General features: G+C 34.4%; 2 protein-coding genes across 11 annotated transcripts in view; both read right to left on the bottom strand.

The window, feature by feature from the left end:
* Positions 1–18,269, bottom strand: part of LOC108970438 (microtubule-associated protein tau) — a 56,513-nt gene extending 38,244 nt beyond the window's left edge. For 5 of the 9 annotated variants that reach the window (XR_001993481.1, XM_018935807.1, XM_018935803.1 and 2 more), the window contains exons 1-2: positions 18,161–18,262; positions 16,778–17,689 (exon numbers count right to left, since the gene is read on the bottom strand). Coding sequence is in view for 8 of the 9 variants with exons in the window: in XM_018935807.1 (XP_018791352.1) it covers positions 16,778–17,114 (337 nt within the window). In the remaining variant the exon portion in view is untranslated. Of the gene's footprint in view, positions 1–16,777; positions 17,690–17,743; positions 17,997–18,160 lie in introns of all 9 variants that reach the window. The other 4 variants (XM_018935810.1, XM_018935811.1, XM_018935805.1 and 1 more) reach the window with 3 other exon arrangements.
* Positions 18,270–21,138: 2,869 nt separating this feature from the next.
* Positions 21,139–22,293, bottom strand: part of LOC108970504 (myosin light chain alkali) — a 6,061-nt gene continuing 4,906 nt past the window's right edge. For both annotated transcript variants that reach the window (XM_018935942.1, XM_018935943.1), the window contains one exon: positions 21,139–21,378. Coding sequence is in view for 1 of the 2 variants with exons in the window: in XM_018935943.1 (XP_018791488.1) it covers positions 21,338–21,378 (41 nt within the window). In the remaining variant the exon portion in view is untranslated. The remainder of the gene's footprint in view (positions 21,379–22,293) is intronic.

Raw genomic sequence — 22,293 nt, 5'->3', positions numbered from 1 at the left:
AACTTTTTTGTACATACCTCGAAAACTACTATAGCTATGTCAACCAAACTGTATAGAGTCGTTTCTTTTAGGCATTTCCATATACAGTTCAAAAAAGGAAGAAGTCGGACAATAACCACGCCCACCTCCCATAGAAAGGTTATGTTGAAAATCACTAAAAGTGCGTTAACCGACTAACATAAAACGTCAGAAACACTAAATTTTACGGAAGAAATGTCAGAAGGAAGCTGCATCCAGATTTTTTTTAAAAATTGAAAATGGGCGTGGCGTAGCCCACTTATGGACCAAAAACCATATCTCAGGAAGTACTCAACCGATTTCAATGAAATTCGGTATATAATATTTTCTTAACACCCTAATCACATGTTCCAAATATGGGTGAAATCGGTTCACAACCACGCCTGAAATATCGATTATCACTTTATCATGCGAGAGTATAAAATTTTCGGTGACACCCGAACTTAGCCCTTCCTTACTTGTTTTATTAAAGTGTTGATCAGGCAAGCATGCCAATGCTGGGAAGCTTCAGTAAATTTCGATTTTACCCCATTTGTAGATAGTTAGATTTTTGGACAGTTTCAACGTCATATTTATCGTCACCATTGTCAAGCATCTCCTTGATGACCTTTATTCGTTATAATTTTTTCCAATAATTCAGGTCTTTTGGTACGAGTCTAGCATACACTCTGCATGGCCAGAACATTAACCAAATTATGTTGAATCGATCGATAAGAGATGTTAAGATCTTCTGCTATATATGTGATGCCAATTGTCGACTTTCGAGTACGGCTTCTTTAACTTTTCAATTCTATCGTCATTAACAAAGGTGGATGGGCGGCTCGTGTGAGAACAGTTTTCGACTAAATACTCATTTACTTGTGTTCGTGATAAATTAAACTCTTTAAAATTCTTCTGCAACGCTTTCAAGTATTCTGGAGTCGTCATTCCATTGAAAACGCAAAATTTCAAGAAAAATCTTTGTAAAAATTTTGTTTCGTGGTAAAAATCGGCAGAGAAAACATAAACCAACGACTGTTAAACACACACTAATTGACACGTGGTAATCAAAACTCGCACAAATATAAAAAAAAGTTTTGTAGCAATGTAGAAAAAACAAGAATCATTTTTATATATATAATATTTAATCATTTAATTAATATTAAAATAATACCTTTGCGTATAATTCCGTATTGATTAGTCCCTTTCAAGGATTTTTCCTAAAGAGTTCCGTCCACAAAACAGATCAAAAGTGCTATTACTCACATCAGACTCATCGCAGACTCATTCCAGACTAGGTGCATTTTTCACAGGGTTTTAGCATTAAATCACGCCTATGTGTGTGCAATATTATTCCTTTTCCTCAGTTTTGCCTTCACAATACAACCTGTAGCTGCTCAAGTCTTGCAAGCTTTTTTGCCAATTTTAATTTCATTACATTTACATGCATTACAATAACATACCGTGTGTATTTCTTGTTGTGTGCCGTTTGTTATTGTTTTTGCACAAAGTTTTGATAAACATAGCAATCTACACGCAAAATTTTAATTTTTCATATACTTTATTGATCAAACTACGCTAGTTTATGCATAAGTCAGCAAATTAAAGAAATACCAGCAACTAAGAGCGGGAAAATATAATTAATTAATATATGCGTAAAAAATTTAATTACTCAAAAGTTCGGAAGACAGGTTATTTTTAACCTAACAAAAATTAATTACTTCCATTTCTTTGAAATACCCTTGCATATTAAGGCGAGTATTTTCACAACTTTAGAAATTGTCGAAATTGGGTCACAATTTTTCAAATCTGCTCATAACGAATTTATGGATCTCAGTGTCTACGGCTGAAAACATAGTTTCAAATGATGAAACATATTATAGAAATCCAGGTAGATTCTTTTTCCAATAACAATGTGGCCTTCTGTCAAAAACAGATTTAATCGAGTGAATAGCTCTCCTAAGTCCAGTTAATTTCATACCTAATAATATATATTCAAAGAGCATCTCCTTTTGTCAACTGTGTATCATCATGTCTAAAATGGCCAAAATCGAAAATGAATACTTCGCCCAGCTCTTGTAATTAATATATGAATTTCCAAATATCCGGTTGATATTACATCATTGCATCGGTCAATATGTGAAGTATTTCAGGTCTCATTTATAATATTCAGTGATGTTGTAGTTTAAGAAGATTTGTCGAACATGTCTTTATATAAATTTTACAGCTGGCGGATTGATAGTTTGTAAATCATTTTGAGTGAAGCAACTTTTGTCATTGTAAAAAAAAAGAAATGGTTAAAAAAGAATTTTAGTCAAATATGGTTTTTCGAAGGGAAAAACCGGTTGAAACAAAAACTTGGCTTGATGATAGGCTTTCGGATACTGTCCAGAAAAATCATTCATAAAGTATTTGTATGCTAAGTTTAGACGTGGTGAAATGAGCACCAAGCCCAAAAGAGGTTTTTACCGAAGAAAATATCGAACAAGTTCACAAAACAGTTTTGGATGACCATAAAGTGAAGTTGTTGGAGCTAGCAGGCAATCTAAGGTCCGTTTTCTCAATATATAGTTATGGTTAAAAAGCTATCTCTTTACCAAAGAAAGGAGCGTTGGTTACAACATACATGGAATACTCTCAAATATTTGGTCATGAGAAAGTTCTGCAAAGTGGTTGCCGCACGAGCTCACTTTTTATCAAAAACAACTATGAGTTCATGATTTGAAGCAGTGTTTGGAGATATTCAAGCATTATAAACCGGAGTTTTTGCGTCGATATGTGACAATGGATAAAATGTGGCTCCATTATGTCAGTCCGAAGTCCAATCGACATTCAACCGAGTAGACTGCACACGATATACCTAATCCTGAGTGTGGAAAAACGCAACAGTCGACTGGCAATATTATGGCGCCTGTATTTGGATGGAATTTGGATTTGCATGCAATAACTATTACGAAAATCTTGAAAAAGGAAAAACCATCAAGAGCGATTGTTACATTTCATTATTTCATTAGTGGAACGTTTAAAGAACGAAATCGAAAGAAAAAGAAAGTTCTAGTCAAGTCAGCGAAAATGATGGCGAGAATACTTGAATTGGTCTTCCAATTGTTTCCGAATCCACCGTATTCTTCATATTTGCCCCCAGCGACTATTTTCTGTTCTCAGATCTCAAAAGAATGTTCGTTGGGAAGAAATTTTCATCGAATGAAAAGGTCTATTTTGAAGCAAAGGACAAATCGTATCGCAAAAATGGTATCAAATTGTTGTAGAGCCGCTTTAATTAGTGTATTACCCTTGAAATAAAAAAATTAAGAATTTTGCCAAAAAAAATTTGTTATACTATGGTAGGCCGGGGACTTTTCAATTGGCCTGTTAAATAGTAGTTAAAGTCTAGAAGCTAGTTAGTAGTACTAATAGCAATTATAGATTTAGCATATATACGTATTTATGTACGCAAATAACAAATGTGCATATACAGGGTGACTCAAAAGTAACGAAAGATTTAAATTTGCCATTACTTCAAATAATCTACAATTGATATAACGGGGTAAAACTTTGCAAGAGTAATTCCCTTAAAGTATGCCACCTTATCAACAGAAATTGCCCAAAATCCAACCAAAATTATTCAAGCCGGTAGGTACCGAATATGTGGATGCCAGTATATATAGTTGACTTTTGTCCGATATTTGCCGGTAAGTGTATGGGTTATATAAAGTATATGTGTGTATAAAATTGCTTGGATTCCGATCCTTTTGGTGATGTTTTACTTCTTAAGGTATTTCCCTGGCTTTGATTCTTGCAAGTTACACAATGATACAATGTTAGGTTGCAACCGAACTTAAGCCTTTCCTACTTGTTTTTGTTTAGGATTGTCAACACTTTTCACAAACATCGTAATTTGGTACACCCTTTATAAATGCATATGGAAGTAAAACATCGGCGTGTATTTTGTATTTCCTCTTGCAGTTGTTTTGTGGCTGTGGCTCTAAGCGTTTTAATTGAATTTGCACTGGAAATAGCTTGTAATCAACCGGCTTTTACATCCATATAGTTGATACATGTATGTGTTTGTTTATATACATATGTATTGCAATTATTATCGGAAGAAAGGTGCTTTATCTAATTACCGATATGGATACACACCTATCATGTACACAGTTCCGACGCGTAGGCGCTGAGCACAATGCGCTTTTACTTGATACTCGCTGTGCTGGTTGCTGTTGCTGCTTTTTGTTTTCTTTATCTTATGCGCTCTAATTGAGTGCATTCACACTTCGCACAGTTTGGCCCACATTGCCCGACAGCCAAGACACAAGTGCATGCAAAATTTATCTCTACACATACATATAACTATATATGTATATAGTATATGTGTGTGTATGTGGCTAGTAAGTCATCAACACGTTCTAGCAAACATTAGCGTGCTAAATCACTTGAAGGGCACTCACAGTGACCGACGCGAAAGTTTTGCTAAAGATAGCCACGCTCCACTTCCACTGGCGGCGGCGAAGCGCAAGTGAAAAGTGCCCACTCACACATGTGCATAAGTATGTGTGTATGTGCTTATGGTATTTAGCGCTATCGCGTATTAGATACGTTTCTTTGTGGCATCTGTGACGCTTTGTAGCCACAAATGTACGTTGTAAAGCGCTGCCACAAAAGGTGCAGCAATAACGCCAAAGTTGTTGCATGTAAATTAATTGCGCTGAGCAAGCATCGGAAATGCTTTAATGTCTATAAAAACTAACAATTTCTACATAGTTGAGTTTGTGCAACTAAGCACTCGTAAATATGCAAATAATATAGTTATGCACAGCCACACACACGCATACACACATATGTGGAAGTATTCAGTCTAATGAAAGTCTGCGAGTTGCACTTGAATGTTGCATGCAAATTAGCTAAGCAACAGGTAATTCATGCCAATTTCATACTGTAAAATGCATTCCTTAAAGAGTGCTCCATTATGGAGGCCAAGTTGAAATTGATGATTGAACACACACATACATATCTACATATATTTCTGTATGCAAATAATACTTCGAGTGCGCAACATTTCAGTTGGCTATGAGTGTACATCTTGCATGCTTATCATTAGCAGACTTCCACAATTAAATTATATTCAGTTCGAAATCTCCAGCTGTGTCTGTCCACTCAACGTTTCAGCCAATTTTCGTGATATCTTAAACACACAGCTGTACAATCTTCAAGCACATCTTCAAGCAATTAGAGACTGCTCACTCGCCTTATAAGCACAACAGATGACATAAGTCAGCAAGAATTTTTCTTTTACTTTTTTTCTGCGCCGCATTCAATGCTAAGTTTATTTATTGTCTGTGAAAGTATTCAAGATTTCCTAAATGGAAGGTAATTGCCAATGAAAAACTCTTATGCCATAACTTTGACAATATATGGTTAATTTCTTATAAATTTCGTGTTTAATGTTTCGTAGACAATGTCTGTCTAGTCTACTATGCTGGAGACACTCCTTCGAATTAACGCATTTATAAGCTCAAAAGCAGTAAAATAAAAGATTTAGAGTAACATCTATGTATATATTGGAGGCATTCATGCTTCTCTTCTTAACATGAAAGCTTTAATGTACACATTGTTTTCATATAAACCCATTTCCCAACTAAGAAACCATTTATGCACATAAAAATAAATAAATTAGGGCCAACTTGACCAAATATCGATTTTATTATTGCACCAAAGACATAACATACCCACATCTCTACACGTACACGTATTTGTAGTTGGTTGGTAGAAAACATAGTTTTCTGGGTGTGATTGCCCCAGAGGAAGCTCAAATTGTAATGTTAATTGCTTTCCTCATTCGGGGCTTTTATATTGAAGGTAAAGGGGAAGAGGAAATGTATATATAAAAGGTGATCTATTTCGAGGTTCGCCGCTGCTACGTCTCAAATGGCCCATCTCTCGAATGATACACATGATGTTTTTCTCCAAGGCCTGAATCAAAGCGAGATTGTCCGCATATACTTTAGACTTTATATATACCCACAGGAAAAAGTCTAACAATGTGATATCCCATTATCGGTTACGTTCTCACCGGCATTATTTTTGAAGAATATAGGGACTGGTGATTTCATCGGCACACAAACTACACCAACCCGTTTTTTTTTTTTGTCGATGAAATGGCAGCTCTTGAATCTCTTCTGCTTTTCGTTCCAAATACGACAATTTCGCTATTATGTAAACAATGACCCAGAAATGGGCCTCATCGCTGAACAAAATTTGGCTCGAAAATCTTTTACCCTCTTGGAACTTTTCAAGAGTCCATGGAGTGACGTGATGTCGCTTAGGAAGGTCGAGCGGGATCTGTTCTCGCACAAGCTGTAGTTTTTACGCTTTCAATTAACATCTCGACATAAAATGTACGAAGTCGTTTCATCCGTCAATCCGAGTTGTTGCTAACGGTGGACACCCTCAGCAATAGCTGCTATATTTTAATATGTCTATAAGCGAATAAGTCCCAAAGTTTTTGAGATATCGAAATCCAAATCGCCGACTGAACTGATGAAAATCAAATCCTTGTGTGGAAAATTTTGTTATTGGACAAGATATCTTTACGAAATTTTGAGTAGAATGTTGTCCAAGTCCGCGATGCGATCTTCATATAAATTATTCAACTCGAATCCTTAAAGTATTATTGTATATAGTATAATTGAAGGTGATTTATAACAAAACAACGTTTGCTATACATATAGTTAGTATAAAAGATGAATTCTTGAATAGCATTTTTTCTTGTTTTTCTGACTTTTTGCTTTTCAACCTTGAACCATCAATTCCAATTCTTTGTTTCACTCGGTTTTTCGTAAGCCTTTGGAAAAGTATATACATTGATGTTTGTTTCAAAAAATATATATACCAAGTGTTAATTGTAAAAAATATTTATACAAATTATTGCTTTTAAGATTTCATCGGTACATTTAGTAAACAGGAAATAGTTATAATCTACCAAAATTGATAAATTAATGAATTATCATACTGCACGTCAAGTTTGTTCACAAACATGGCCCTGAACATAAAAAAACACATCTTCAGTTACCAACTCTTCCATACATATTCGAAAATATAGTATAAGTGTTTCAAATAGATCTAGTTCAAATCTTGAACAAATTACTAACTCAGAAAAAATTACTGTGAAGGTAAATACAAAAATAAACCTTAATACTATACTCGTATATATATGTTATGATACAAGGTTTTTCCGAAGTAAATAGGATTAAAAAAAAAAACAGATCAAATGGTTTTTTCGGTAACACCAATTTATTTTATTCAAAATAATCTCCTTCTGCTTTAATACAGATTTTTTGAATGGCCTCTACGTCTGCATAACGCTTTCCTTTCATGGGCACATGCATTTTTCCGAAATCAGGTGAATACGAGAAGTGGTTAATGGTTAAAATGTGATTTTTGGTTAAATAATCGGTCACAAGATGTCGTTCGAACGTTGGATTCTTTAAAATGGCATAAATCGATGGTTTGGAGATGTTAAATTCCATTTCCATCATTTCCATGAATTTCAATGATGATTTCGGCTGATTTTGGATGAATTCACACACAGTTTCGAAGAAATTTCCGGTGATCACGGATTTTGATTGGAACACATGTTAATCGTCATTTATATCCTCACAACCACTTTTAAAACAAAATTTAATGTTTGGCTCTTTGTTCGAAGCCCATTTTCGCACTGATAACAGAAACATACTGACACTTAAGACGCAATAACTTCACTTCCAATCAATAAAATGTCATAAAATTCTCACTGGACAATCGATAAAGATCGCAGATTCTAACCCATTACTCGACATATAGATGGCGCCACCAGGGCCGCTAGATTCAAAAAGTCCTGTTTACTGTGGAACAAGATAAACTTATGATCGTCAATGAATAAAAATATAAATAATTCACGATTAAAATTCAATTACATACAATATTTCGTCAACTAAAATGCAAAAGAACGTAACAACACTTTCAGAAATGTTTAGTGACATGAATGACGCACGATATAAAATGGAATATGAGTGAAAGAAAATTTAAATATTGGTTGAAACTGGGTTATATCTGATAGCAGAACCATAAAATTTTAGACATATGTACATATGTATGTAATTTGGAGTAGTGGATCGTAATCAATAAAACAGTCAATTTCGAATTTATTGTTCATACGTACGTTGTTTTGCATTTTAAGTTACGATTTGTAACAATTAATTAATGCTAACAATTCACGCAACGAAAGCAAAAACAACAAAATATGTATGTTTACTGTTTATTTAAAATCCAAAGCAGTGTTTCAAAAATAGCCCTACAACCGGTTCTTTTACTTACTTATGTATACAATTATATCAATAGTACAGGTTATACTTACTAATTTGAATAAAAAGGTAATAGTATTCAAGTGGCATACGAAAGCAGTTGATAAGCGATCAGCGCCGACGCTATTGTAATGAACGCTTTTTTGGAATATAAGATTATACCAAATTATTTTGTATTTAATTTGAGAATAATTTTTGAATGACTTCTCACAAGGTATTTATGAAAACGAATCAAAAGCTACAATGACCAAAAAATATTATGAGTTTGCTCATAATTTCACAATTCTTAATTTATTGTTCAATATCTATGTTGTCCCCCTCAAAGTAATTACCCGTGTATTCTAATAGACTTGTACCAAAATTGTTCCAATCCTCGAAACTGTTGTTTAAATAAATTTACGTAACAGTCTTCAATGCGCGTAGTGATTCACGTTTAATGTCTTCAACTGACTCAAAACGGAATAGCCAGAATTCACTTGGAGATAAATCAGGCGAATACGGTGGTTGCGGCACGATATTGGTTGAACATTTGTCGCACCACTCACGAAGAATCAATACCGCATACGATGGTGCATTATCGTGGTGGAAAACCAATAGTTGTCGACTTATAATTCCGCTCTCTTTTTACGAATAGATTCGCGCAAACAACGCATAACACCCCAATATTATTCCTGACAGTTTACCTGTAGGGAACGTAGCATCGCTTTTTGTCTTGCTTTGACTTGATTTTTTCGGCTTCGACTCACCTTTGCTACTATATTCAGCCGATTGATTGCTTGTTTCCGAATCGTAAGCATAGAACCAAGACTCATTGCCAATAAAAATGACGTGGTTAGTCGTCAACGCCTTCTCCACCCTCTTTGAATAATTTGTAATAAACAAAAGCACTTTCTCGCGGCAAACAATTGTGACCGTCAAAATATCCTAAAATTTCTGACAATTCAACATAGGACTGGATATCAAACTATCATCTCGCTTTCTCCAAAGAACTCATTGAAAATCGCAATTCTCATCACACAACACTCAATGACTTCATTCGATCTAAATTCACAACACATACATACATATGTTACAACCGCACATAAAAAATCACAAATACAAAATCGTCAACAAATTGTTCTCAAATAGCTTGTTGTCTACGGCGCTCAGCGCAATCATAAAACAAAATGACAGATAAATTAGAATTGATTATTTAAAGTGACAAGCGGAGGAAAGCGTGAGACCGGCAAGCGCCCGAAGCCAAGTCAAATACAAATACAAGGTGCAAATTTTTAAAACCATAGAAAATGTGTATATGTATGTGTAACTAATATATGACTGGGTAAAAAATCGGTAAATGAGTTGCCTCGGCAGTACTATATGACTGCAATAAAACACTGAGGGGGAAAAAGCGGTAATCATAAACACTTTCATATTGCAAATTGCCAATGGAAGAAAATTTCAGCTTTTGTTGCTATTTTATACAGTGTAGCAAGCAATTTGCTGGGAATTGATCAGAACGTGCGGCTATACATATATACAGTTGACTTTAAAATTCGTGCTCGTAAACCGAATGTTTGCCGCGAAAATGAGTCCAACGCATGGACTTCATCTAAATATTTTGATCCAATTACATATATATGTATGAATTTATGGGTGTTTGAGCATTCAGAATGTGCGCTACAGTTAGTGGAACGAATAAATGCCATACACGCATTAATTAATGCAACATAAGAAACAACAGAAATCATAAATGAGCACAAAAGTGACCCCAAATAGACACATGTACACATATACTGACCACAGTTAATTGTTCAATAAAAAGAAACAAGTACTATTACCGAGCGTAAAAGATGAAGCCTTTCAGACGGGGACATTTTAGAAAAATTGTTTGTACTATATGATTTGATATTTTTCAAAAATATTTTCAATTACTTCCGAAAGCTATTGGAAAAACACCAATATTTTATGGAAAATATGATATAAGCTATGTTTTGTTCACCATTTCTCCTTTCGCTTTTATTCTCTTGTCTAAAGAATTTCATGTTTGCCGAATTGAAAACAGCTATTGTAGAATAGTGAACGACCCACTATTATGCTCTATTTTATAGCATTCTGTTAGTAGCCACTAAATATAGACGAAAAATAGTTCACGCATTTCATTATGCAAGTTTTTGGATTCCCTTGATCCGGTAAACGATTTTCAAAAGGATCCCAGAAGTGGTGTCTGGCAACGAGAAAGAGCTCAGGACTAAGCTAAAAAATTCTTAAAAATCTCTGATACTCATTGTCTGATTAACTTCAAATCTTCAGTTCTAATGTTTTTAAATATTACGATTGGCAATAATGTAACGAGTGATACCAACTAGAGGTACTTTTGCCAATAGCCTCTTTTTGACAGATCACGCGTGAGTCGTATCCAACTTTCATTTTATTTCTGAACAAAAATTTCATCATGGAAAGACTTACGCCTAAACACATCGTTTACAAATGGTTCAACTTTATTACGAGAATTCACGTTCTGTAAAGAATATGTTTCGCGCGCATCGCTCTACTTATGGTCAACATAAAAGACCTACTGAGTGTACTATTCGCAACATCGTCACCCATATTGAGACCCAGCATTAAATATTGGATAATATTCGACCAAACAGACCACATCCAGCTTGCAGTGATGAAAATATAGCAGCTGTAATTGAGAGTGTACACGAAGACCATGGAAAATCAATGCGGCGCCGTTCGCAGCAGTTCAGACAGATGTATGGAACGACTTGATGCATTTGACGTCGAGATCCTAAATTGAAAACGTACAAAATGCAGATTGTGCATGAACTGAAGCCGCTCGACCTTCGCAAACGACGAGCGATACGCTCTATGTGCTTTTGAAAAGTTATATGAACATGCGACGGATTTGAGCCAATAAGTAAACAAGCAAAACTGCCGCATTTGAGACGAAGATCAACCAGAAGAGATTCAAGAGCTGTCATTTCAACCAGAAAAATCAACGGTTTGTTTTGGTTTGTCCATATTTATTCAAAGTGATGCCGCTGTGAAGGTTGAGGCCCCAAATGGAAGCTCGCAATCTTGGCGACATTTGATTTCAACAAGTTGGCACCACTTCCCACACAACGCGGTGAGCAGATAATTTCAAGTTTTGGGTTGTTTTTTCCTATGAATATGTGTAAAGTCTATGCGGACATTCCAACAAACAATTCAGGCCTTGGAACAAAAAGTAACGCATGTCATTCGCCAGTTGCTAATGCAAATGCCCAAACGAATCATTCATTGAACTCAATGGATGAACCATCTGAGACGTAGCCGTGGCCAACATTTGAAAGAAATAATCTTCGAAAAGTCAATGCCAAAGAATGCTCTTGCGATTGGCAATAAGTAATTTAAAACTTCTGTGTCTTTCTTTGAAAATATAGGGAACCTCGAAATTGATGACCTTTTGAATGATCATTAAACAAAATATACAAAAAATCAATATCTTAAAATTATATCTTGATACAACTAATGAAATTGATCAGAGATTCTGAGGCTATGTTGAAAGTGTCTAATGCAATACAAGGATTTTTAAAGCAATTCACTCATTCGTTAACAGGGGTTATGGCAACAGACATTGAAACTATTGAACCTCTTTTATTTAAATTTTTAGGTTAGCTTTATCGTATTCAGGACAATGCTTGTGAAACTCACTGTATTTATTTGTCTGAAACTTACTACGAAATTTACTCTAATATATGTCATAAATATGTTTTAGAAATGCAAAAAATAATAATAACATGCAAAGAGTTGCCATCTGTCGTTAAAAAAAATTGTTGTTCATCAAAACGTTTTTTTATATTTATACTTAAAACAAATTTGACGAAATATTTTTTGTTCACATAAAATTTAGTTCGTTCCACTGTAATCGTGCACTTAGCATGACATTTGCTCAACATGCATCCGCATAAAGTACAATTATACCATAAAACATGCCATAAAATACATTGCTGAAATTACACAAAAACTGTACATATTACACATATCCATCAACAGATCGACTTATAGGCGAATAAACATATTTACATGCATGAGCGCAAGTTCATATGTAATTAAAGAACACAAACGCGTTTTAGCATGCTCAGGTTATCATATGTATATATAAGAGCTTTAAATACAAAAAACGCTAAATGATAACTACCGGCAAATGTGTATAAAAGTATATATATATTTACGTATATTTGCATTCACATATGTAATTTGTCGCGATTTGCAGATGCTAGATACGGCAATTGTCACACTTTGAGGTCTTTCAACTCACACTTGTATGCGCGCCGATTTGTAATTGTTCTAACATTGTATGTAATCGCTTTCACATACGCACCTATAAACACACATACATATATAAAAATCTGAAAAAAAAATGCTGAATATTGCACCGCTTCCCCTGCATATTGCACATTCAAGCCGAAGTGGCAGCAGCATGCGGCAAATATGAAGACAATGGAGTTGTGAAAAAGAGTCACAAAACTTTAAGACAAAATGTCAACATGCAAACATACATACACATTCACATGTAGACACGCAGCGAGCGACGTCGGCATTGCTTTTCGCAGGTTTTCTATAGTCTTATTATATAAATGTGTATATACGCAAGTATGTGTGTATGTATGTATGTATGTTTTAGAGTGGGTGGTGCATGCCACAGGCACCTACATGCATACACTTATACCAACATATGTATGTGGCACTTATGAAAATTATGTTTCCAGATAAGTATGTCTATTCATATGTACATATGTATGTATTCCTCTGTTCTTTTAAACCGCTACTCCCTCTCTCTTGGCAGTCATCACAATGCAATTCTCATGTTACAACAATTGACAACAAAGCCATGTTCGCCAGTTAAGCACTTGTCGTTGTCGTTTCCATTTGAGAAGGACACTTGCGCGGTCTCAAAGTCTGACTTATCGGCCACCACCGGCAAGCGGCTGCGGTGTGACATTTTTTGGTCGCGCTAGACATTCAGTCTAACAAATAGGTACATAAATATATATTTTGTATATATGTACATATATAAGTACATAATTTTATATGCACATATAAACACTCAGAGAGATACATATAGTCTCATGTCCACACTCACATCACCGTTCTTCAATAACCAAGTGTCATACGTGGTTAATACCTAATTTTCTGGTTGCGTGTATTGCGCTTCATTCATAAATATTCTTTATGACGCATTTTTTTACTTGATGTGTGCGTGTGTGTAAGGTGGTATACTGTCTGGTATTTATGGCATTCGCTCCATTGCATTTGGCACTGAAAAAAGGGAGTTGGCCCAAGCGCTGTCTACAAATGGGCACATACATGCCATTTCAATTAATAATTCTTGGGATTCATGTACCGCTAAAACGTATATTTGTACATGGATTGGCATTCCATAACTATCTCGGAGGTGATATATGACTATATGTGCATATAACATAAGGCATATAAAAGTATATATGTGTTAGTATGGTTCGTATTTGTATTCATTAAGAAGTTGATAGCTGAGGTGTCATTAAGTAATTATAAAACGCATAATTAAATATAAAATTAATAATATTTCAAAAGAAGATTAAAATTACGGCAGTTCTACCGAAAGGCACTCCAAAAATTTGTTTTTAAATTTTAGGATATCAAAGGGTTTAGCTTTACCCGGTAAAAAATAAGTTACACTTTTGAAACAGTTATTAAATAAGAGGTGTTTTTTAATATTAACGGATTTGTTTAATTTTTTTATCTTAAAATAACGAAAATTAAAAACTCTATATTTTGTAAATACATATTAATGAAAACTTTCATACAAATGTAACTTAAAAATTCAGGTCCTTTGTTTTTATATCTTGAGCAAGGAATATTAAGTTTCTCACGAAATTTTTAATACTCAGAAGGAAACATCGGATACTCTTTAAGGTAGGCACTCCAAGGGAACAAGCTGAGCTGGTTTAGCCAAGTCTGCATGTCTGCCTGTATATACGTGAACAACTTCCTCAGTTTTTGAGTTATCAATCTGAAATTTTGCATACGTACTTTTCTCTCCAAACAGCCGCCCATATGTCCAAACTGCCGATATATGGGGTTACACTCGTATATATAGTTAGAATTAAAAAAAATTATTCCTTTATTTTATTTTAAGAATACACACGGAAAATTTCATACCGTTCCGGCGAATATTTTCGAAGTTACACGCAAATTTGAAGGCGTTTCAGAGTGTTTGGAAGAGCAATCTAAACTTTAAACGCATTTTTATCAAAATGGTGTTTCAAAGTAACGTTGATTTAAATTAGACTAACTTATATTAAACAAGTAAGGAAGAGCTAAGTTCGGGTATAACTGAACCTTTCAGTCTTGTAACTTAAAGGGATTAAAGCTAGGGAAGCATCTTCAACTACATAAGGCTTATTAGTTATATGCGGTATAAGTTATCTCGATTATAATCAATTTAAGTGCAAGGAATCACCATTATAAGAAAAACACGTTCTCTAAATTGCATTAAGATACCTTATACATTGACCGATATATGCAGTATATAGTCCAGCGGTGGTTCGACCATTTGTATATAAGGTAAATGGAGGCTAAAGGAGGTACTTATCCAACTCAACCCACTGTTGACTCTGTTGTCAAGCGTACTAGTGTCAGAAAAGAATTATCTCTATATTTCAATTATATATCTTGCACAATGATCGATAATTTTGATAAAAATTCAACTATTAGCACTGGGTTCACATATTCAGTCCAAGCCACTATTCGTTGCAAACTTTAATCCTGCTATCTGAATTGATTCTTGATTTCTGCACTGAAAAGTGAAAGTTTCGAATGGGATAAAATTGTGTTGTATGAGAAAAAGCTGTGGCTGTAGTCCAATTTCGCCCATTTTCACACTGACAGCAGATTTGGATGAAATCAGTCAGATGGATCTCAAAAAATATCATTTCAACTGAAAGTGGGCGGTGCCATACCAACACCTCTCCTTTAAAACCCTCTCATACCATCTCGGGAGTAAAATGTAATGTGCCTGGCTTATTTAGTTATTGATTTATCGTGCTCGTAGTAGTTTTTAACAGTAACGTTATATGGGGAGTCAGCGTGGTTGTCTACCATTTTCACACTGTCGGTAGAAGTTCTTATAATATTCTGTGGCAACATGTTGCCAGAGTATACAAATTAATTAATTATAATTAAAATTCAATTAGTGTAGATATTATTAAATATTTACATAATGAAGAATGAGCATTCTATTTGTAAAAACCTCCATTTGATGATACCGGTATTCCGTTCGTTACGAAATCATTTTGAGTACTTAATGCATTTTCAAATTAGCCAAAAATGCACTAGTTGCGTGTTTGTCTGTCCAATCATCGTTTATAATTGCAAATCAATTAATCATGTTATTTGAACGGCTTTCGTGTTCTCTTTTCGTACAAGTTTTTTTCTCTTTTCTTATTATTTTCATGTGATTTTATAAAAGTAATAGTACAACTTGGAGAAATGATAATTTAAGTTTTAAAAAAAGTGTGTTTGAAGATAATAAGAGTTTATTTATTATTATTATTGTTATTGTTCTGTCATAGTATCATGCATATGTTTTTTTACATATAAGGGGGAAACTGAAATATAATAACTTCCAAAACCTTTACTTTTTCATCGATTTTAACTTAATTATTGGCGCGTGAAAAATTGTCAAAATCAAATTTTATATCCTAATATTCGAATATATGTATGTATATATTGTATATAAAGCTGCACTAGATTTAGGGTTTAGATCAAGAAAAAAATGATTTTATCCACTAATTGGTATATTTATAACTTTAGTTACATTTTATGTTTAAATAATCTGGTTACTATGATTTTTAGTCGATAATATAACACCTGTGATCTAAATAAATAGCACTTATGTTTTGGATTATTTTTGTGTACTATCCTAAGGTACATACACACATCTAGAATATTATATATAGCACCGCTATCAATTATTGCAAGCAATTTGATAATTCTAACAGCTTTCAATATCAACATCAACATGACAGTCATATACCTGTACCTGATAAGAGCCGCACATATTTGAGTGGGTAGAAAATTTGCACATTTAGTCATAGAAAAAGAAAGTTCGCAAATTAATTCACACAAAAAAAAATTTTTTTATCTATCTAGCATTTGTAGAATCCCAAAATGGCAATCAATTGGCTGATAAAAAGTGTGTGTTTGTGCTATTTGCATTTGTTACTCACGGAAGATTAAGCAAAAATCGATTTTAAGCGAGCTTATTCAATAACCACTGTTTGCCTCTAGTACACAAATACTCATTTATATATACATATGCATGTGTATATGTACATGTACATATGTGTGTTGCTATTATTGCAATTCCTTTTAGCACAAATTCCGTTTGTACTTTCATTCTAGTGTGTGCAAGTATTCATTTGTTTGCTTACCTTTCTGCTCGGGTTGCGCCTGCTTAACATCCAAAGCCGACACTGGTGGTGCTGCTACTGCTGGTGAGGCTGTTACAGCGGCCGACTGCTGTTGCTCCTTCTGTTGTTGGTAGATTTGCTCCTGTTGACGCTGTTGCTCCTTCAACAACAGCGGCGAGTGTGAGTCATTCACTGTTGTTGCGGCAATCGGCTGTGCCGGTATGCCTGTGGTTGACTCTGTTCTTATTGTTGTTGCGCCAGCTGCTGCTGCTGCTGCGACCTCTGTCGCTGCCGTGCCATTACTAACAGTAGATGCAGCTTCCAGTGGCACGGAGCTTTTCTCCAAAATATCCGCCATATTGACTTGCTGCTCGGCACTCAGCGTTTATTATGCGAGTGTGTGTGGTGTGTATTAATGCGCTCGTTTGCTGGTATGTAGGAGTGTGTGTTTTACTTCCGTGCTGTGCGCTTTAAAGGATGCGGTGGGGGGATTGCGATGCGCAGCGACGATAAGGAACACCCCTTACAGAAGACGAGTTCTATAATGCGAAGGAATGCGTCGCACTGAGGACCACGAAGTTTCGCCTGTGTATGTATGTTTGTATGTGTGGGGTTGTGTGTTTTAATGATTTTGTTTTTTACAGTAACAGTATGCAGTGTTATTGTTGTAGTTCGCTTTGCGCTCACCCTCTGCTGCCGCCTTCGTCTCACTGGCTCTCACTTCGTGCCTTCGTGGATTGTGTGTGTATCTTTTGTTTGTTGAAAATTTTTTCAATTCACAATTTCTTTTTTAAATTTTAAAGCACTTTTCAACGCGTTTCAATTACCCTTTGCTCTTTATATTAAATGCACTTTTCTTATGTAACTCTTTCGTTGCTAACAAAACAAGAGGTTTGTATGTACATACATATGTATGTATGTAAAATTTTGAACCTGTAAAGAAAGCATTATTAATCACCCGTTTTTATTACGCGCTTCATGCACCACCTTCACACCGGAAATTAAATTAACGGTGAGGGCCACTCGCGGTTTGCATGCGTTCTGGTATACCAACTACCGTCGCTTTTCTGAAATAGTCTCTTTTCAATTCACAATTTGCTATAAATCGCCTATTTTTCCTCGCAGAAACTTTTGTGTATACACAACCATAATATGTATGTTTGTGTGTATGCGTCTATTTTCCTAAATTTTATTCACACTTTGCTTTACGCCGCACTGCGCAGTGCACTTTCAATAGTAACTGGTTGAAAACGAAATTCAAATTTCACAATTCACTCACAAAGCATTTATTTGCATATGAAAAAGAAAAAATTTATTTAATATGCACAAAAACGCTCAACAAAAAAACTAGCCATCAGCAAACTGAAATGTAATGAAAAGAGCAAAAAACACACTGTCACACACCTTAGCGTTGTGTCGTACCGTAAATAGTTGTTGAACCGAGGATGAATCTATTTGGTCTGTTATCTCGTCTCGAACTGATTGCGCGCTGCAAAGAAGAATTTATAATTAACGTTCGAATGCGTACAGCTCGCGTCACAAGCCCAAAAGCCGAACCAATGCAGAAGGCATTGCGAGTGAGAGAGCGCACAAAGACGCTTTTGTGGTGAGCTTTTAGTACACGACGGCCGGTAATGCTGTTAGCCAGCGCTGTTGGCACAGCCGGTGGCGTAAAAGCTGCAAAAGCGACATCTGACGGAAAATGCATGGATGTTTCAAAAATTACCAGGTAGAACCATTTCGGCATTTAAATATTATGGAAAAAAAAATTAATTTACGTTAAAAGTTAATTTTACTAAATGACTAGCTATGGATTATTGAGCATCAACAAACGGATGCTCATATATGCAGCATATTTTTACCTTAATGGGTCTGTTAATCCGCAAAATTGCCGCTTTTGTGGGTTCTCAGAACCCATATGTGTTTTTTGAAAAACAAATGCATTCACAACGTGTCCCCGTTTGGAGTGGATTTTGGGCTGCAGGCAAAAATTAACCATGCTTTGTGTATGGAAAGCCGTGGAGGGCATTTACCCGGTGTGTAATTCCATAAATAACTCTATCTTATGTAATGTACTTTATAATTAAAAAATAAATAAACTGAAAGACTAAAAACTGTGTTTTCATTTTACTAACTCTATCTTATGTAATGTACTTTATAATTAAAAAATAAATAAACTGAAAGCCTAAAAACTGTGTTTTCATTTTAGGTCTTAAACCATTGTTCCGAAATAAGAGTTTCGAAAAATACTATCGTGTATTCAAATAGGTTTTAACAATGCTTCAATTGCGGAACGTAAAGAAATATTATGATTTAGCGTCGTTTCAACAACTTCGTTCACGAAGGCAATCGCAGATATGTCCTTAAAAACAGGAAATAGTTAATAACTAAGGGGATATATCGATAAATGTTAAGACGTCTTCGATATTATCTTCACATAGAGCCTTCCGTTGGTAAACTGGTCATCTTCGGACAACACACTTGAAGCAAATTAGGCCTCACAGATGCAATCGTCTTCTTCAGTGGCATGTGACCAGGAAAATATAATTTTTATAGATGAAAAAATTGTCACGTTAAAGAAATATTTAATAAAAAACTTACAAAGACACGAAAAATGTGATTCCAAGAGATCAACGTAGTTCTCAGCCGCTTTCTGTAATAATTTGGTGGGAAGTCTTCTGTAAAGGCATTCCACTTCTTAACTTTTAATAAGAGGGGTTAAATCTAGGGCAAAAGTGCACCGTGATCACTAGTGATCGTTTAATCTTTCTAAACAATTCTAGCTAACGACCTTACCCAATTCTGCTTTAATGAAGAAATAACTATTAACCTAAACTATGGTATTTGTTACTTTTTGGGTTTCGTAAACTTTATGCCACTCCTTGGATTTATTTCATATTATTAGTTCCTCTCTGAGTTAGGCTTACCATTAAGTAATTTATAAATACACTTCTTCTTACTAATCTTACTCATACTCTTATAGCCCTCCAAGACTAATCTAGGGATCTCCAAGACTAATCTAGGGGATCTAGGGATGACCAGAATATATTCCAATTATGGAGGGTATACTTTTTCAGCCTGCCGAGTGGCAGTGAAAGCATCGTGAAGTCGATTATCCAATCGATGCCCGACCATGAAGAAGTTGGATTGGCAGCCGAGCTATTCAAATATTGCGGCGCAGAACTGATAAGGAGCATCAGCTTCTTTTTACAATATGGTCGCACGAAAGTGTGAACGACAGAATCTAAGTGTACTCTGCTCAAACGCTTGGAGAGACCCCATAATCTGGGCCAACTATCATGAGATAAGCTTCTTCAACATCGCAAACACCCGAGAAAGGAAAATCGACACAACCCACTGTCGATTTTAAAGCCGCCGCAAAGCTAGTACGTCTGTGTAAGCTGACATTGAGCAATACTAACAGCTCCGTGAGGATCGGGAAGGACCTCTCCGAGCCGTTCGATACCAAAAGAGGTTTTAGACAAGGCGACTCCTTATCGAACGAGGGCAAGACGCAATATATCTTGTCATAAAAAACACTCCGCTAAGAGTGTTCGAGGCAGCACCCGTCGGGGTAGCATAGAAAGAAGAATACTTCCACTCCATTGGAAAGACCAAATGGAGAAAAACCTGGTTGCACTTCGAATCTCCATCTGCCCTAAGGAATTTCCATAAAATCTTAAGTATTTCTCTATTCGCTTTTTAGTCAAAATTTTATATTCTTAACCATATGAAGATTTAAACCGAATAAATACTTTTCACTTACTATTATTACAAATGGCGTCTAAGTGGCATTAACTATTCTTACAAAACCAGAAAAAAAATTTTTTTGGCATATTTATTTATATAATAAGAGAGATGAATTTTCATATATATCTACATATGTACATATCTACCATATATGCGCATATGGAGTTCAGAGAGAGCGAGAGAGAAAGAGATATCTGATATTTTTTGGAGCCGACTTTGATTAATTCGTTGCTATTGTTGTTAAGTTTTCTTAGTTCGTTCCGTTTTCAAGGAGCTTTAGCACAGAATATGACACTGGTTAGAGTTTTCCTCAGAAATTAGCCAATACCAAAAAAAATTATATATCATAGGAGTTCATGTTATCCGTTTCCAAGTGATTTTATTATAGGTAGTAACAAGTACATAGCTTTAAGTCCTTTTCGTAACTTTGGCTACTCGTGCTTTGTCGTGTTCGCTGTTACTTCACGACATTCTATATATTAATATATTGCTTTACTATATATTAAATACGTTTTTCATGTAATTAAAATTAAATAAATGAACAACAAAATTATTTTCTAATTTTAGTTTTTTTTTTTTTGGTTTAACTTTTTTATATACATAATTTAAAAATTGTTTTAAGTTCTTCATTATTTGTTTTGAGTTTTGTTTGCTTTGTTTTAATATATGTATGCCTTCTTCAAAAGTAATTGCACCACGTTCGTAATACAATTAAGTGTATTTATAAGCAGAGAAATTAAAAATTTTATTTAAAATAAATATATACGAGAGAGAGAGATGAATAAAACATCTATGGAGAATGGTTGTTGCTATAACTGGTTGTTGGTATTTTTATAGCTGATCTGGTCTATCACACATTCTGGCAAGAAATGCTGCGTGGGAGGAAAGAAAGAAATAGATATAATTAGTTGTATGCATAGGAAATATTTTCAATTAAATATTTTAATTTAAATAATTTGTAGATTTTATATCTAAAACTTTGACATAACACCCACATAAACATTGTGTATACATACAAACAAAAAAGTGCGAAATTTTGTTGTGCACATAAAGACATGGTAAATAGTGAGGGTCTTATATATAGTTGAACTGAAAACTATTTTATGTATTTGAGTTTGAAATCGAAGAAGTTTTTGAGTGAAAACTAGTGAATGTTTTTGATTTTGCTATCTAAAACTTTATGTTTTTCAAATTATTTAACTAAGATGTTTTAAACCGTAAAAGAGTATATGATACAATGAAAAAAATGTCTATATATGCATATATTTTTTAAAGAGAATACATTAAAAAAAATCTAAATGAAAATATATTTAAAAAATATACACCCTATTTTGTGCCGCAAATTATTTATTTTATTACTAAAATATGTAGTATTTTTTTATTTTCTACATTAGTGTAAGAAATTCACAAATCTTTGCCTTAAGTACTGTCTTATTTAAAATTTATGGAATGTATCTAGAATTCGTGTACTGATCTGAATTGTATGATGGAATCTCTACTAAAACTGCAAACATTTTTCCAAAAATTTACATATAAATCCTTCATCATATCTTAACCCGGATATATGTAGTTGCAGTAAGTTATATCGGACTTAAAATTGTTGTAAGTAAAAATAATGCTCTATCTACCCCTTAGTATGAAAGTAGAAAAGTACTAAAAATTAATCTTAATTTTATGTAATTTTTACTTCATTTTGACTTCCAATTTTATTTCATTGTATTTTATTATTATTTTTTTTGTTGTAATGTAATTATAATTTAATTTTATTTTCTTTTACTTATTTTTTA

This window comes from Bactrocera latifrons, unplaced genomic scaffold (assembly GCF_001853355.1).
Source record: "Bactrocera latifrons isolate USDA-ARS-PBARC rearing strain unplaced genomic scaffold, ASM185335v1 scaffold_3, whole genome shotgun sequence".
Lineage (NCBI taxonomy): Eukaryota > Metazoa > Arthropoda > Insecta > Diptera > Tephritidae > Bactrocera > Bactrocera latifrons.
The sequence above is the reverse complement of the archived record's forward strand: the minus strand, read 5'-3'. Positions and strand labels throughout refer to the sequence as shown.